This window comes from Ochlerotatus camptorhynchus, unplaced genomic scaffold (genome assembly GCF_037179485.1).
Source record: "Ochlerotatus camptorhynchus isolate MF236.1 unplaced genomic scaffold, CSIRO-AGI_Acam_v1.1 ptg000258l, whole genome shotgun sequence".
Taxonomy (NCBI): domain Eukaryota; kingdom Metazoa; phylum Arthropoda; class Insecta; order Diptera; family Culicidae; genus Ochlerotatus; species Ochlerotatus camptorhynchus.
The window spans coordinates 567778-586151 of record NW_027040748.1 but is presented as its reverse complement, the minus strand read 5'-3'; the positions used below and the strand labels follow the sequence as shown (position 1 = coordinate 586151).

The 18374-nt window shown below is 37.9% G+C and overlaps 1 protein-coding gene across 4 annotated transcripts in view; it reads left to right on the top strand.

Moving 5' to 3' along the window:
• Positions 1-3958: 3958 nt before the first annotated feature.
• Positions 3959-18374, top strand: part of wech — a 47785-nt gene continuing 33369 nt past the window's right edge. The window contains exons 1-2 of one of the 4 annotated variants that reach the window (XM_065226714.1): positions 3959-4657; positions 11408-11437. In XM_065226714.1, coding sequence (XP_065082786.1) covers positions 11415-11437 — 23 coding nt within the window. In that variant the 5' untranslated portion in view covers positions 3959-4657; positions 11408-11414. Of the gene's footprint in view, positions 4658-11407; positions 11438-11473; positions 11580-18374 lie in introns of those variants that run through there. The other 3 variants (XM_065226718.1, XM_065226716.1, XM_065226717.1) reach the window with 3 other exon arrangements.

Here is an 18374-nt window from a genome sequence, read left to right as displayed (position 1 = left end):
ATCTTGGTTGAATTGAGAGAACTTAGAAATCAATAATGATTGAACTTGAAAGTAGTTGATGGAGCTTCGTAGAAGTTAAGAAGCAAGGACAAGGAACATTAGATCAATTTTTCCGCCGCTCAAAATTTTGTTTTTGGCAAATGCCATCGCCACCTGCTGAAAACGGTGCTGTATGTTACCTATTCACCGTTCAAATTCAATCCTAAACTTATGGTCCTTTCTGATTCGTAAACAGATTGTTGTCAAAAATTGATGTGTTTGACGCGTTACATCATATATCATTGATTACATCTGTACATATGGTTCAAAACTGATTTTGAAGGAGCTGATCCAAGATCCGCAAACGGTAATATGACTCTCGAAGAAACCTAAGATGAGCATTATTTGCTTGTCGTATGAAAGTTTTTCTCCAGAATTTTTTTTTTCTAGAACCGATTCCATAGGACCCGGAATGAAGTCATGATCGTGCTATGATCTCCAAACCTTAAATGGATCTTATGCTTTCCAATCTGGGATGAGACCTGAGATAAGCTACATTCGCTTTCTTTACAAAAGTTAAATTGAACCAAATACAATCAGACATTAAATATCATGTCAAAGGCCAAATAAATAAACTCGGTTAACTGCAAACAATGTAATACGTCAACAAATATCTTGACAAATAAGCTAGTAAAATAACCATTTTGTAGTATTTGGTCAAATAATGTTAGGTCAAATATTTGCCAAATATCAGACAAGTGTAATGGTGTAGGCAAGCAAATACGACAAATTGCAATATTTGGCAAAACATAACGAGTCAAATATTTGACGTGTGGGCAAACAGTGTGATATCAGCCTAACTCTAAGACCAGGGGGTTTGGCAGAAACATGCTCAATATTTTAACTCAGGAAGTACCAGACCTTCAGTCCCAAGCAAATTGAAGCACCCCACGAAACGAAAGGAAATCCACGAGCCCCTCATTAAACTCTTTTTTTTTTACTAGTTCGTTTATTTACTAGGCTCAGTCGTGTGTGACACTTTGCGGAGCCAAAATCAGTAATGTTTGATTTACATTTTAAATAGCAGTATTTCTAGGTTAGTATTGGGTACCAATTACTCGTGGCGGGCTCGAGGTTAATGGGTAACAATTTCAATTGGAAGGATCTAGGTAGGAAACTGGTTTCTGAAGCCTCCTTCAGATACTACTCTCGGACGGTTGACCAAATCCTGACTGGGCAGGGGCAAGTAGCACAGGAACAGGAGGATAATAAGACTGGGACACAATGGCGGGAAATTGTTTGGAAAGGAGGGGATAGTCACATCAAACTCTAACATCAGACGAACAAAGGAATTCGTAGATCGCTTGCATGTAGGGAAGATCACGTGTTCCCAATAAATCTCTTACTTCACGGAAGGGTTGTCTACCTCGGGCCACTAGGGTATCCAATAGTCGTGCTCTGGAGGCGTCATTACCCGGGCAATACCAAACTGCGTGATCGATGTCATCATAACCAGTTCTGCACCTACATATATTGCTGTCAACGAGGTTTATTCTATAGAGATGTGCGTCTAGCGAGTAGTGGTTGGACATAAGTCTTGACATCACTCGAATGAATCCCCGACTTACATCCAGACCTTTGAACCACGCTCTCGAAGAAACATTTGGAATAATGGAATGTAACCACCGCCCAAGAGAATTATTTGTCCAATCGTTTTGCCAACTTAAAAGAGAACTCTGACGTACTAATGGGAAAAATTCATCATGTGAAATTCTTCTATCATAAATCTCGCCTTGTTGTGCGCCCACCTTTGCGAGAGAGTCTGCCTTCTCATTGCCTGGGATTGAGCAATGTGAGGGGACCCATACAAAGGTAATCATATATGATCTTTCGATCAGCAAACTCATCTGCTCCCTTACCTTTGAAAGGAAATAAGATGAGTGCCTACCTTGTTTCATCGACCGAATAGCCTCAATCGAACTGAGACTATCCGAGAAGATGAAGTAATGGTCTATGGGCATATCGGAAATCATCCCCAATGCGAAGTTAATTGCTGCTAGCTCAGCAACATAAACGGAACAAGGTTCCTGAAGTTTCCGAAAGGCGGTTGAGTATTCATTGAAGACGCCGAAGCCAGTGGATCCATCAATGCGTGATCCATCAGTGAAAAATCTTCTATTGCAATTGACTTGTTGGTACTTTTCAGCAAAAATGTGGGGAATTGAGATAGGTCGAAGTTGATCTGGAACTCCTTGAATAGCCTGTTTCATGGAGAGATCGTAGTCAATGGGGGAACTGTAGTTAGTAAAGCATACACGAGAGGGGGTATAGCAAGGAAGGCTAATATCCGATGACATATAAATAAGATAGATTCGCACGAATCTAGACTGGATGCTCAATTCGAGCATTTCTTCGAAGTTTTCAATCACAAGGTTGTTACTGACACTACATTTAATCAATATTCTTAATGAGAGCTCCCAGAAACGGTTCTGCAGGGGTTTTACGCCCGCTAGGACCTCTAGGCTCATATTGTGTGTTGAATGCATACAGCCAAGGGCAATACGTAAACAACGATATTGAATACGTTCCAATTTGATTAGGTGGCTTTTTCTTGCCGAGTGGAAGCAAAAAGAGCCATACTCAAGAACTGAAAGAATAGTCGTTTTATATAGTTTAATGAGGTCTTCCGGGTGAGCACCCCACCATGTCCCGGAAATTGATCGTAGAAAGTTGATCCTTTGTTGACACTTTTGTTTCAAATACGTAATGTGGGTACCCCATTATAAATTTATTTATAAATTTATAAAACTCTGTCAAATTTATAAGGCGATTCAAAACAAACACAAACTTTGACAGATTCTAGTACGATAATGGGGTACACTTATAGATGTACTTAGGACCAATGTAATGAGCCAGTTTAAAATATAGTCGCGATATTTCCAGTCTGGCGAATAGCATGTCGGGAACCAATTGAGCTGTCAAATAGCGGAACTAATCGAGCATATCATGACCAAAAACAGAAAAGAACACCACTGTCAATTTCAGGCATAACATTTGATAACGGCACAAAAGCATTTGTAAACAAAATTTCTGAAGCCATTTACACGCGAACCAAAGTACGCACACGCAAACCAAAAACATCATTGGACAAGAGAAACTATCACCTTTCCGAAAGTGGTATTGGTTTGCGTGGGCGTACTTTGATTAGCGTCTAAAGGGTTTTAGAAAGTTTGTTTACAAATGCTTTTGTAATGCTTTTGCTTTTAAAACAAACTTCCCTAGCACAGACATCAAAGGTTACGTAATAAATCAAGATTTTCGACACGTGATTTACAATTTTGTTTAAAAAATGATCGATCAAAAATGCTCACGTTACCGAGTAGATGTACAATTACGCGACTTTCTTAATATGGGTGAAGTGCGTCTTTTTCGATGCGATGTCACACAACTTTTTTTACTGTGTAGATATCTCAACAATTCGTTTAAAATGCTGAAGAATGCATAGTAACGCAAACGGTTCGATTCATATAACAATCGTTACAAATTTGTTCAAATCGTTACATGTGGATGTATGCGAATTTATTCACCACCGTCTCTCAGCAGTTACTCGGTTATGCTATTCGAGAAACATAAGCAACATAGCATGTAATGCTCATGCTGCATAGCTACAGAAAAGGACCTGTATGCGGCGGTGGCCCACCCTTCCTACCACTACAACTATCGGTCACAGGCAGGTAGTGGGTCGAGTTTGGTGTGGTTCCCTTTCTTCTGTGCACTGTACAATATGCATAGGTACGTGTATTTTGGATATCGCTGAGAAACCTTAGAAGATTGAACCAAAACAAAGCCGGCTCGTGTGAGTGCCGTTGTACCGGACCGCGACCAATACCGATGCACTGGGAGAAAGTAAACCTAATAGATAGACGGAATTGTGGAAAACGGTTCTCGACCGAGGTACGGAATCGGGACAGAGGCCACAACCGAGTTAGTATTTATTTTCGTTTCGACCTGAACACTTTGATTTTTTTCGCGCATTGGAGACAGACTGTTTGCATGTTATTTTGCTGCCGCTGGGACTTTTGTGGTTCTTGTTTGTTATATAGTTGAGTGTGTTGGTGGGAAAGGAGGATTATGACCAGAAATAAGATAAAGAAGGAGCGCTGACTGAAAAAAGGAACATATTAGGGCGAAGGGAAAAAGGGATCGGCCACTTTTGGGTCCCTGATGCATTTTTTAGGCATTCTTCAATGGTGCATCGGTTGCAGTGTTTTAGAAAGCAACCAGTAAAAATTGAGGAGAAAACTCTTACTGCACTGGGTGTATTATCGGATGTACTGAGAGCTGGTTGTTTTGTGTATTCTTTCCTGAAATGTGTACTCAAAGTATTTATTTTAGTTGAAACTAAATGTTAAGTGTATATTTTTATCGACTAAAGACGAGTGTTTCGTGTCGTGTGGGACTATCAAATCGTAGTAGCTTCTACCGGGACAGTGAACTTCTCAACTATGGTGAGGTACAGCGGGCAGTAGTAACAAGGGGATATTCGCCAACAAAGATCGTCTGCCTTGACCGTACAACAAAGAAACAAGCTTAAGGGTGAAAGTGCCTGTAGACTGCGCTGGATAAAATCTTCGGAGATAAGGTGTTAGACTTATCAGAGCTTGAACGGGCGGATAAGGTAAGTGGAGTGCGGCGTTTGTCTCTTAAGTTAAAATATCACTACTTTTTATTTTAATTTTGGTGCGTATCTAATCTAGTGGAAAAAAACTACGATGAAAAAAAATGTACTGTTCTTCTTTACCTTTCTCTTGAATTCAACATTTCTCTTTCTCGCTGGTGAAGCATACTCTCCTATGTGATACTCTTCTATGAGCGGCCCGTGCGCTCTATTCACGATTCACTTTCCGCTGTTGTAAATACACAAAACTATATTTTTCTTCGTTCATGGCACTTTACAAGCTTTTTTTCCTATCTTCCTTGCTTCGCATTCATTGTAGTGTAAACACACACATTGCATACTAAATAAGTAAAGTGAAAAAGCAGAGGGAGAAAAACTATCCGATATACACACCAGAGAGGAGTGCAGAGAGGAGACACGATTTTTTTTTCATTAAATGACGAAGAAAATGGTGGGATGCGTTGAGCGGGTGGGTGAATTGTGCGATAGTTCGCTGATGCCACAATTCACAGTACACCCACTGATCATAATCGATCGTTATCTCCTCTAATGTGTGAAAGATGAAAAACACCACAATTTTCAAATTAAACCATGTTTATTTACAAAATTATCAACATACTTGAACAATCACTGAAAACAAACAATTAGATGTGTTGTTTGGCTGATTAATCTAGGACATTTGAAGATTTAAAAAAATCTCTATGAGATTTTTAGCCGTAGGCTAGTTCATCTCAGAGGAAATTTTAAGATAATTTAATTTAAAATTTATCAACTATTATTCTTGGAAACATTGGCAACGTGAGTCCACATTTGAAAATGCCTTTTTTCGTACATAAAATCGAGGAATGTAAAAGTCTTTTAATATATTGTATAAATTACAAACAGATCCTGAGAGGTAGTTGTCGGAAGACTTTTAAATAAATTAATGATAGCTAATTTTATGAACTGAGTTGATTTTCTACAATGCATTGGACCTAAAAATCTTGTGACGGTTTCTTAGGAAAATACTACTTAATACCTGATATATAAATTCACTGGTGATATCTGACCCTTACTATTCATCTGGCTCTCAAAAAGAACTATAAACTACCCAAGGTACAAATGGAACATGTCATTTTGTTCAAGTTAGAAAGTGGCCACTTCCCCTAGGGTTCCTGGAACATGTCCGAATGTTTCCAATATGGTCCTGGACACTTTATATATCCACAATTGAACTTGTTTTTGATTTCTCATGTGTGCCTCAAGGTGTGGCGTGATGTGTTTTGGTTCAATTCAGAAACTGGATTTAAGATGTGACATTTGGACATTTGGACATGAACTTAAAATAATTAAAATGGTTTCTAGGCTTACGATCCATATTCATCGGAACATGTTCCGGCCATATCTCCGGTATATTCAATAGCGTTAAGTGGAACTGCAATACCTTTCATTTAGCGACTGTTGCGGGCAATTCGGTCCAGTGGTTGCTGGGAAATACGTTGCCCAAAATTGTGTAACACACATACATTCACAGCATCATATAGTTCTATATGCCTGCTGGATACACTCGGAAAACTCTTGGAGAGGATAGTCCTGCACAGGCTGACGAAATCCACGGATAGTGAGCACGGATTATCCGGATTTTGGAAAGGGAGAACGCTGGATGCAATTGGGACAGTGGTTGAGAGAGCCGACAAGGCGTCCAAACACAAGCGGAGAGGAGATCGCTATTGCACCGTGATAACCATCGACGTCAATAATGTGTTTAACAGCACCAACTGGAATGAAGAATGAAGGTCTCTGACTACTTGTGCAGGATCCTGAGGAGTTACTTCCAGAACCGGGTTCTGGTCTACGAGACAGACATGAGACAGTGATCGATTTGGGGCACGGCGGGAGTTCCACAAGGCTCCATCCTTGGTCCAACGGTCTGGAACGGGATGTACAACGGCGTGCTGACGCTGAAGCTGCCCAAAGGAGTCAAGATCGTTGGCTTTGCGGACGACGTCGTCTTGACGGTAACAGGTGAGACGCTGGAATAGGTGGAAATGTGGGTGACCGTCTCGATTGACATGATTTGTAACTGCATGCAAGTAGTGAAGGTGCAGATAGCCCAACACAAAACGGAAGTGCTATTGGTCAGTAACTGCATAGTAGTGCAGCGAGCAGAAATCACCGTCGGGGAGCGGGAAAACGGCACCAAAAAAAAAATCCGTTCCCATATTCGTGAACGAGGGCCGTGAACTATAGTTTACGGTGTACATTTCCTTCTACACACGGACCGTGAACTATAGTTCACGGCTGCCGTTCACGAATATGGAAACTGATTTTTTTTTCGAGCATAGCCTCAAAGCGCGTGCTGGAGTATCTCAGTGTGATGATCGACGACCGGATAAACTTCAACCGCTACGTCGAGTATGCCTGTGAGACGGCGGCGAAAGCCATCAACGCGGTAGCCAGAATCATGCCGTATAACTCTGGTCCAAGCAGTATCAAGAGCCGTCTTCTGACTAGTGTGCCCTCGTCGATACCGAGGTACGGAGGTCCAGTTTGAGATGCAGCGCTAGAAACCAAGCAGAATCTAAGGAATCTGAACAGTACGTATCGGCTCATGGGTTATGCGATTCGTGAGTGCCTACAGAATTATTTCGTCGGAAGCAGTATGCGTGATCGCTGGAACGATCCCTATCGGCATCACTCGCGAACAGCGGATAGCGAATGCTGTAAACGGAGAGAAACCAGAGGATCACGAAAATTAGAGAGAACGGAGTCGATGGCCAAGGGGCAACATGAATGGGACTCGGTGGAGAACGGTAGGTTAATACCGATTCTTTCGATCTAGGTGAAACGTCGGAGCACGTGCTCTTCGACTTTCTTCGGTTTGAAGCTTTGTTAAGGAAGATGCCTGTCTTTAGCGCAGATAATGTCGCCGAGGAAATGTGTCGAGAAGAGGGAACCTAGCATGTCGAAAAAATAGTAAAAATGACAAAACGAAAAAAAAGATCTGATTCGTTCTCAATACACACTAAGATTTTTTTACAGGAGTCAGTATTTTTTTACTGGGTTTTTGAATTGCTGAAAAAGTCGGTAAAAATTCAAATGACCGTTATCCGTAAGGAATCAATGAAATCGACCAATTTTATTTTCTATCATTAAATGGGGTTAACAGAACTAAGTATGTACAAGTTCAGAACAAATATTCTCATTAATAAATTTTCCACAGATTTTTAAACTTTTACCGAACAGTTCCGCAATTCAAAAACTCGGTAAAACCGTACTGACTCGATTAGTGTGTACAGTATGCTAAATATTAATTTTCAATGAAAATAGCGTATACTCTACCAGGAAACTACCCTCAGGAAAGATCAATCAAAAAATCAAGAGAATCAGTACTGATGTAACTTTGTTGAGGGGTTTTAAAGAACTTCCAGCAAAAAAATTCCAGGAAAGTTGGAAAAACATCCAGGAGAAGCTGACAGAATCTGTCGGGAGATCATCATCCAGGAAACTTTTGGAACAAGTCGACGAAACTTTCAGAGAAAAAATTAGGGAAAATTCCGGAGAAAGTCGGAAGACAATATCGGGACAAATCAGTAGGACTTCTGGGGGGAAGTCAGAATGATCTTCTAGGATAAATTACATGAATTTTCCGGTAGTAATCAGAAGAAACTTCTAGAGGATGCCTGAAAAAAAAAAACTCACAGATGATTGTCGTGACCGCAACGAAGTTTCCAGCCTCGATCACGGCTACACGAATCTGCAATGCTCTCGGCTGCTCTGCTTGACTGCTGTGGTGCTACAGTTCATGCTGCTACTGTTGCTGCTACTGCTGCTGCTTGTCCGCCAAAATTCGTCACAAGAATTTCCTCAACGGGCTTCAGTAGCCCGTATTTATACCCTACGTATTTTTCATCCGTTTCCTCATGGGCTGCTATCTGTATCGGAATTTGTTGCACGCCAACGAGATTTTACTGAAAATTGAGTGTTTCATTACTTGATTTAACCATAGAGGTAACTCTAAGACCAGAAGGTCCCGAAGAAACGTGCAGACAACGCGGCAAGTGACATGCAGTCATGTATCTAGCAGAACAGAGACGACTTCTATGTACAGTAAAGGACAAGCAGGCCTTATTCTGAATGGTATGTACTAGAGAGGGTCTAGTATGAGAGAGGAGCGGATTAAAAACAAACTGCCCTGGCAACCTACAATGTCAAGGTGATTTCTAGCAACACTGCCAATGTAATCAAGATAGGCGCTGCTCGATTCGCTCTAGCTTTGACATATCGTTTGACTCAAAACCAGCTAGTCCGCTCCTGTCTTATACTAAACTCTCTTAGTATGTACTTACTATGGAATGTTAAGAATGGTTTTACTAAACTTTCTTATTGTGGTCTGGACGATCGGTGGTTCTTCCAGCAGCTCTCCTGTTCTGGTAGGCAGTGATTTACCAAGCCGGAGGTGGAGGGTTTGATACATTTCCCCCCAGACAACCAGAGTGTTTGCATATCATAGAGGATTTTGCAATATGCGAACAGTGTGGAAAGCTCGATACATCCACGCTCGGTAATGGCGGCTTATGCGGGTTTTAAAATGCGTATACAGTAGTTTTTGGCCCTTTTTATCCTTCGATCTTATTTTCCGTATTAAGTACCAATGATACCGATATCAGGAAGGAATCTCCCACACACCTGGACCCTACCTATCGTCACATCAACTCATGGACCGGGGACCAACGGCTTTACATCCCTTCCGAAGCAAGGCGTGATCAGAGATTTTATGCCTCGGAAAATCCCGACGGCGCCGACTGGGATTAAACCCAGGCCCTTTCGAATGAGAGGCAATCACGTTTACACCATCGGATATTTTTGGCACTTACTGGAGGTTTGACGTGTTCCTCCTCCCTTTACCCCTCCTAGGAACAGAGGAAAATGAAACGACATGTGTTAACCAGCTAGTACAAAAACAACAGCAAACGCTGCATTTAAAACCCCTTGCAAGCGGCCATTACCGAGAGTGAAAAGCTCAACAAATAACTCGTATACGGTAATCCCTTCATTTATGCGGTGGGTGGAACCGTCCACCCACCGCTATCTCTCTGCCGTCTTTCAATCAATTGAGCCGACCTTCTGTAGATAAGTAGTTTATGGTTGACACTATAGATACTATAGATTCCATAGATAAGCGGAGGCACAAAAAGTTGTTTTGGCAACCATGAAAAATAAATGATCCTACTGGCATCCGTGAAAAAAGTTCATGCCATCATAGAGCTCTTCGTTGTGCAGTTTTGTTTTGTTTCGTGCGTAAAAGATCAAAATGAAGTGCAAAGCAGATCTTTGCAACAATGAATCGAGGATCTTTCCTTCTTCCCTTGTTCGCGAAATAAATCGGAATTTGGAGTGTGGATAGCGTTTTGTGCTCATAATATTACAATTCAGTGCCAACATTTCAAAGGGGCGTAATTGCATTTGTAAACAATAGCTTTTGCCGTCGATTTCTCGCGAATAAAAGCTCACTCAAAATAATGACACCACCAGGTAGAGGAATGTTTCCTTTACAGCTAGCATTGTAATTTTGGAGAGGTAAGATTTCATTCGCGGAAAATTTACGGCTAAAGTCATTGTTTACAAAAGCAATTACGCCCCTTTGAAATTTTGGCACTGAATTCTTCTCCCTCAAACAACACCATGATGAAGTCATGCTCGTTTGGCTACTCTAACTGACAGTTCGTTTGGCTACATTATACTTTGCGTCCGCTTATCTATGGAATCTATAGTATCTATAGTTGACACTAATCACATACATAAAATCAGCGCTTCCGCTTGAACGACAGCCAAGACACAGCGGTAGGTGGACGGTACCACCCTCCACATGAATGGAAGAATTACTGTATAATGCACAAAAAGAACTTTTACGTACAAAAGTGGTGGTCATATACGTGCAAATTTTAATTTCCTTTATAAACTTTGATTTGACATAATATTCGATTTATTCTGTAATAACAGTTTGAACAATTTAATACGATACAAAAATGATTAATCGAAGAATTTCTTTATCATATGCGTTGTTGACTAAATATGTAGTGCTATACGATTCTTCATTTCAATTATTATATTACTTCTGTTTGTCTGGGCTCAACCCAACTAACAATTTTAGCTGCAGATTAGCTTATACAGCCAAAAATTGGCTTATACAGCTAATTTTTGCCTGTATAAGCTAGTCTGCAGCTAAAATTGTTTGTTGGGAGCTTTCCTGCTTGTAAAGAGTATCATTGTGTTGACAAAACAAAATACCAATTCACCAAAGAAAGCTCAATAACTGTGGAAATTGAAGCAGTGATCACTTATTTGAGAAATTATGCAAAAGAATACGTAACAGATTTGAACAAAATTTGGTTTCTGTGGCTATTTTGTCGATATTTTCCCTACTTTGGAGCACTTCATATGTCTCCTTTAATAATTGATGAAATATTGGATATATACATACTTACTCTGTTTCTATATATATTTATGTATTGTTTTTTTTTTTTATTATTATTTTGGTCTACTGATTTGATTTGTTAGGTTTGTGTTGCGTCAGTTAAAATAAATATGTTTGAAACGAGTTGATATTGTTAGTTTATTTATTGTTAAATTATTGTTAGGTTTATCTGATCGTTAAATAAATCAATACGATACGCTTTAGAAAATATTTTTTGACATTTGAAATCCACAGTCATTTGAAGTAATAAAATCGTACATAATTGATACAAACATTGACTTGTTTCATTTCAGAATTCCAATGACCTTGATGGAAGCTAAAAGGTACTAATAACACTTCCGATTTTGTACACAAACATGGATTTTATGATCATATTTTGAATATATTTTATCAATGGCGTTTTGAAGGGGTGAACGAAACGTGTGCTATCTACGTTTGTCCTGGAACCATCAAGCTCTCAACTAGGTATTTTTTAGTGTTTATTTACAGTTATTTGTTGTTCGATTATTAACACATGAGTTCGTTAGTGTATTTGATGGATCGTAATCCTAGAGCAACATGTGAAAAAGGCTTATGTAGCAATGACTTTAAACGTCGATTTCTCGCGAATAAGGACTCATTCAGGTAAACCGACACCAGAATCTAGTAGAAGAAGCTTGGTCTTTCAGATGGTATACTAAGTTTGCGTGGGTTTTTGTTGTTACTGAGGCGTGTTGTTGTGTTGTGTTTCGACGTTTAAAGTCATTGTTTACGTTAGGCTCAAGGCCCTTTTCGCATGTTGCTCGAAACTTTTTATAGTAGATTCACTTCTTGCTTTGGAGAAAATAAGTGCGTGGTTTTCCTAATGATTATGAAGAAGATTCAATGCTTTTCTACCAATTCATTAGAAAGTGCAATTTTTCACCAAAGTATAGATTGAATCTCCTATAAATATCGAAACACTGTACACTCAGTAAAAATCTAAGCTAACTAGTTTAAAAGTCTCACTAAATAGAGAGAGAATACGAACTTAGTATAAAAATCGTTTATTCGTCACAATGTATAAAATTGAAATAAACATATGATGCACAATTAATTAATCTTGTACACATTTATTGTTACTATTTATTAAACGTTTTATACCTAATATTGTAGGAATAGCTGCGATCCAACCCAACAGTTGGTGGCAATCCTCTTCGTAGGTTTCCGTCTTTATGATGTTCAGCCCGAGCTACTCATGGGGCTTCGATTCGGTCCGGTCTAGGAATTTTTCGAGTTGGAAAATTTGTCGACTTCCCTGGGCATGGAGTGTGATTGTACTTGCCACACAATTATACTAACGCAAAATGGTACATCGATGCCTGCTCTCAATTAATAACTATAATAAGTGCATCTAGAACACTAAGTTAAGAGCACACAATAAGCTAATATGCGATATGCAATAAGTTTGAAATGCAAAGAAGAAGAGCTACTCATTCTTTTGGTGGGACCGGTGTTATTTGATTTTCTGCAATGCTTCATCCAGATTCCTCACTATTTCTCGTTAAATCATCAAGCACTATCTGTAGTGGCTTATTCCTAACGATGGCCGCGTGTATCTGTCCGAAGAAGTTATCCGCTGCTCGTACCGTCATTCAAGTTCATGACCGCCAGCAGGCCTTCGAATGTAAAATACCAACCCAGAGCATCTTTCATGGCATGTCTGTGAACTCAATCCTTGTAACTTGTTCTATTTCGTCTAAATGCCGCAGTTGTCGCAGACTGTTACCATAACGACCACTTTCTTGAGACGAGGCATATTTTTCTCCAGCAACGGATGTGGTTCGACTATTGCTTAAATTTGGTTTAAATTTAGATAAATCTTTCAGATTATTACCGCGGTACGATTTTCCAGGTTCAATAGGAAGAGAGGCTTCGCAAAACAATTTGAACATTAACCAGCACCAAATTGTTCACTAGAAATGGTTGAAATGAAAAATGGTTGGTGATATGATTCTGAAAGCGCTTTGGTTAAACAATTACTTGATGTTCGATATTCATACTTAGCATACAAATCAAACAATGTTAGATTACTTGTTAAGTAAATCGGTACATATTCGATGTTTAAACCGATTATGTATAAAAGTTAATCATTCTTTGCTTAGTAATATTTTTGGGTGTGACTATCAGCTACAGTGCTGGTCATACAAAATAATACACCATGATTTTATCGCCTCTATATAAAAGTTCAAAGAGCTGTTACATTACAGTATGCGCATTATTTTTTTTTTGAATTTTTAGCTGTTGGTTGATTAAGTATTCCGATTTTATTTGTATAGTATAATTAGTGATGTGGTTGGTCAAGTATGTATAAAGTTAGAGCAGTTTTAGTAAATCGCTTCTATTCTTCCATTTTTCAATATGTTATTTCTCGAAGTACAATGAACTTAATAAGCTAATTATTTTATCATTTGTTGTCAGTAGGTTATTTTTCTTTTAAACTGTTTCAAATTGGCTCAAACCGATTCACGACAAAAAAGTTAGAATTTGGTTTTTGTTTCAAAATCCTCAAAGTATGGTTAAAAATAACATTAATGCTTTGGAATCCGAACGTTGGAAAAAAAATCTAAATAGTCTAAAATACGCTCCAATATGGGTATTTTTTCACGAGCATGTCGATGCTTTTGGCTGCAAAATAAAAAAGCAGAGTGGCTCAATTTTTCATAGACGGCGAAAAACAGGTTGACCTATTGTATTTTTTTAGTCGGGAATGGATTTAACTCTGGATTTACGAACAGTTCAAAAGAATAACCTTTTGACAAAAATTTTTTTTTGTTGATTTGGTTCATTGTGTTTTCGCGTTCGGTTTTGACAACAAGCCCGAAAATTGATTGTTTCTAAAATCGATCCGAGCCAAAATCGAACGGTTATATTTTTAAATTTAATGTATGGTTTTGTGAGTCGTACTATTAATATTTTAATAACAAGGAACAAAAATACCTTATTTTCAATTCGTTCGATTTTGAAACGGTGCCGAAATTGAACCGTGTCAAAAACGAACGGGTACTGTACTTCAAGAAAAAAACAAATTGAAAATGTATACATATATATAAGAAGTGATTTACTAAAATTGCACTAAATGTATACAGACTTGAACAATCGAGTCACAAAATTTCATAAATTTTGATGTACATGATGAAAAATGACAGCTCTTTGAACTTTTATGGATAGACAAAAAATAATAATGATGCACACCGTTCGAAAAATTCATGTAAATTTCTACGAGATATAGCGCACATAAAATTAACGCTAGATTTGGCATACATTTACGCGATATTTCGTGTAAATTTAAGCGCAATATCGAATAAATGAGCAAGCTTGCAAACGATTTTGCTGTTTATGCCAAGTATAGCTCAAAATTAATCGAAGGGAGATTTTACGCGATAGTTAAAATTCAGATTTTTTTTTCTGTGTACTGTAGAATGATAATTCATAAAAACCTTATCCATAATGTGTATTGAAAGATTTGCTTTAAATTAGTTTCGTTAAATTACAGCACTACGTACTACTTGTTGTATTATATGGATTGTATACACCTCACATTATTTTTTAATCTAATTTTTAGTAAATTTACAGTAAGCGTTGTTTAGAGCTAAAATTTCGCAAACCTTGTTCACTTACACACTTGGAAAAATTCATGTAAATTTAGGTGCTTTGAGACTGAATTCAGCTCAATTAATCGTATTTTATGTCGATTAACGAACTTTTCAGTCTGGAATCACTTAATTTTACATGAAATTTTTGTTTACGTTTCATTGCTTATGTCAAAGATGTATTCCGTCACGTCAAATTATAAAAATACATAGTGTGTGTAGGAGGTGATGATGATGCGCCTTTTATCAAATATATCATATTAACAATATGATCCATTCATGTCTTTTCCAAATGTTGCAATGGCGACCCGCAAAATATTGCTTCACAAACCATCTAGCGTTGAAAAAGGTTAGCAACAATCATTCAATTACAATCGAGGGGTGTGAATATAGCAGTTATTACAAAAGTAAGAGTCAAATTATTTTCATTAATTACATTGTGTGTATTACTATTAAATTTGTCTAACATGTCACTGTTGTCATAAAATAAATAAAATGCCGAAATACATTCATTTGAAATATTAAACAAATTTTCATTTGGTTTACTCCTCGTGACGATAAACAAATACATTGGTAGCCTTTTTGGCCACAGAGGTGCTTTCATCGCTAAATATTCGGTTCGCCAGCCAAGCGAAAGAGTGAATCATATTGTTAATATATTTGCTTTTATGCATGATCACAACAATTAATTTGTTGTGGGATTTCAAGAATACGCTGAATTTTGGGAGTTCCTTCTTTTGAACGTTCTGTCCAATTGATTGTTAATTGTTTGAAATATTTCTCAAAAGTTCGGAAGATTCCATTCGTTTCGAACGACACTTAAACCATTACAGTAGTGTAATAGTGTAGCATTGTGAAGATCTTCCACGAACGACATTTAAGTCGAGTCGTGGATCATGCGAGACATTGAAACGGGAGGTGTAGGTAGATATATGCGCGAAAAACCGATACTATGAAGTGAGTGTAGAGTGTGTGTTCTTCACATGCGGCAATTTCGATGCTGATACACACTGCACACATTATGCTGCGATGTTTATGCTGCGCTAATGCCAAAGGGAAGTTGTTGACTGCTGCTGCTCTCGGGTTCAGTTCAAGACTGTAGCAGGCCAAAAGCCGATGAATTTCAGAGGAAAAAATGTAATAATGAAACGGGTGGGAATGAAAGAACGCAAAAGAGTAGATGAAAAAAAAACTTGACTGGCGGATGAATGTTACACACCATCTGTTATTTACGCTATTTTTCTTTCTTTAGCCATATTTTCTCCTTTTTCCATCCAACATTAAAACAATAACAAAAATTTCGCCTTCGTATCATTCGTTGGCGGAGCCAAAGTTGAGATCCAAGTTCCTTCGGGTATCCGAGGGCGTTGATTCGCATGATGGTCCGATTGGCAGTTACCGACAGTATGCACCGATGGCATTTATATGCATGTACTATTGGAGGGTAGACGCGTTTATGCAGTTCTGTGAACCCTTATGAGGTATCTGATATGAGAAGAAATTTTGAAATTTTGACTTAACTAGTACTTTTCTGAACAGTTCACAATATGATGCTTTAAATAAGATCATACTACTCGTAGTTACATGAGGGTTAAAAATAAAATGTGTCACTAAATATTTTCATGATTCAGTTATCATGTTTTCATTATTCAATTATCGACAAGAAAAAATGCCATCAAGATAGGCTTATGTTATAACTGCTCAGTCTGGCCAGTGTTTTATAGATTTATTTCCATTCTTTGTTTAATTAACTAAAATCTGTTTGGAATTTCACGAAAAAAATGACAGCAAACTTCCATAAACTGCACAAGGACCAATAAATGAAACTCATAAGACTAATTTTCAGAAAAGGATCAAGCAGTATGTTTATTTTCTTCAATATGTTTCGAATGTGAAACCGTGTTGTGGGGTTTTGTCACCAAATATCGATAGCGTTGCTTCAAGCTAAAATTTAGGATTACAGCGACAAATTTCTCAATAGTGACATTTCCACTGGCCCCTTGAAAATCCCATAAAAATCTTATATATATTGTGATAACTTCTCTATAACGACCTTCCTCTATAGCGGCGCCGGGCATATTCACTTATTGGTTAGAGTTGAAAACAATAGTTGAAGAGCCATGTGGGTGGGTTTTTCCCGTTTTAGTTGTAGCGGCAATATAAAACATGAGCCAATCTTAAGCAAAGTTCATTTTGATTAATTGTTTAACTTTTTTTTTAACATTTCGATCGTTTATTTGAACTAATTTAAGAGTTGATATATAGCTCTCACTTATCATAGGAACCACACTTATTTATTTTACATCAAAAGATTGGCTAAAAGAAATGAAAAAAAAAAAACTATACTATGAAGACGCTATTGACCTTAAGCTAGTGCCTTTAACACCCTCAAGTATTTTCCGTTAAATGATGTTTTGTGATCACTGTGCAACGCATTAGTATATTAGTAGCATTACGAGCACAACGACATCATAATTATGACAGAAATACAATAAGAAAAACGAGTACGACCACGCCATACAAAAATCGGCCGTAATTTTGATTTTTACATTTTAGGGTTGAAATGTGTGTTGACTATCATATAATAAATATTTAGTAAAGATTTGACTATAATGGTAAAAAAATAAAAGATTGCATTAGACTGGTCCAAACACCTACAATACAGTAAATTAGATAAATGACAAAATTAAATAATTTTCTGTTAAGATAAACAAAATCTATCTCCAAAGCTCTTATTTTACAGCAATAAAATATTTGAAAAGTTAAATTGGCTATCATGTGTTTTATTTGATGCGCATTCAACTTACAGCACATTAAAGCTATAATAGCTAATAGCTATTTATGCAACAAGTTGGGAGAAGAATTTCCACTGTCCACATTTCAATTATTCCATAGCTATGTACATAGAAAAATCTTTCTATAGTATGTTGAAACGATGGCACCCCTTTATAAATAGGGGCTGGAACAGTTTAAGTTTTTTATTTTTTTACAAATTCTTGGATGATTGAAATCAATATATGTCTAAAAATGCAATTCGAAAAGGAAACGTCAGGGCTTTAATTTCGTATATTTGGAATTTTAGACGGCCATATTGAATTTGGTCTACGAAAAACGGGATTCTGCATCTTAATTTGCCGCCGGGATGTTCTGAGGCATAACATCTCTGATCACGCCTTCCTTCGGATGGGAAGTAAAGCCGTTGGTCCCCGGTTCATGAGTTGATCGGTCGATAGGTGGTAGGGTCCAGGTGTGGGAGCTGCCTTCCTGGCACGTCGGTAGCATTGGTGCTATTACTTTTAGACTTTGGGCTGATAATGCTCAGAAAAAGCGTCATATTAAGAAAAGTGAATCTGCAGGACTTCAAAGTCCCGGTGTGAGCTAGGTGGACTTTTAAGATAGAAGTATTAATTGTTGCATCAACTTCCTCCTCGGTTCTGTACTTTGTTCAAAAAGTTTCCGTTCTGAATTTCGATTGTTTAAAAATGATTTATATACACTTACCTAATTGAGTTAACAACGGAAATAATTTCCTATTATTAACCTATTAATTACTTTTTATGAAACACAGTTCACAGTTTTGTTCTACGCGTTTTTATCGTATTTTTGATCTCAAATTGCAACCAAATTCAGTGCATTTTTTTTTCAAAAA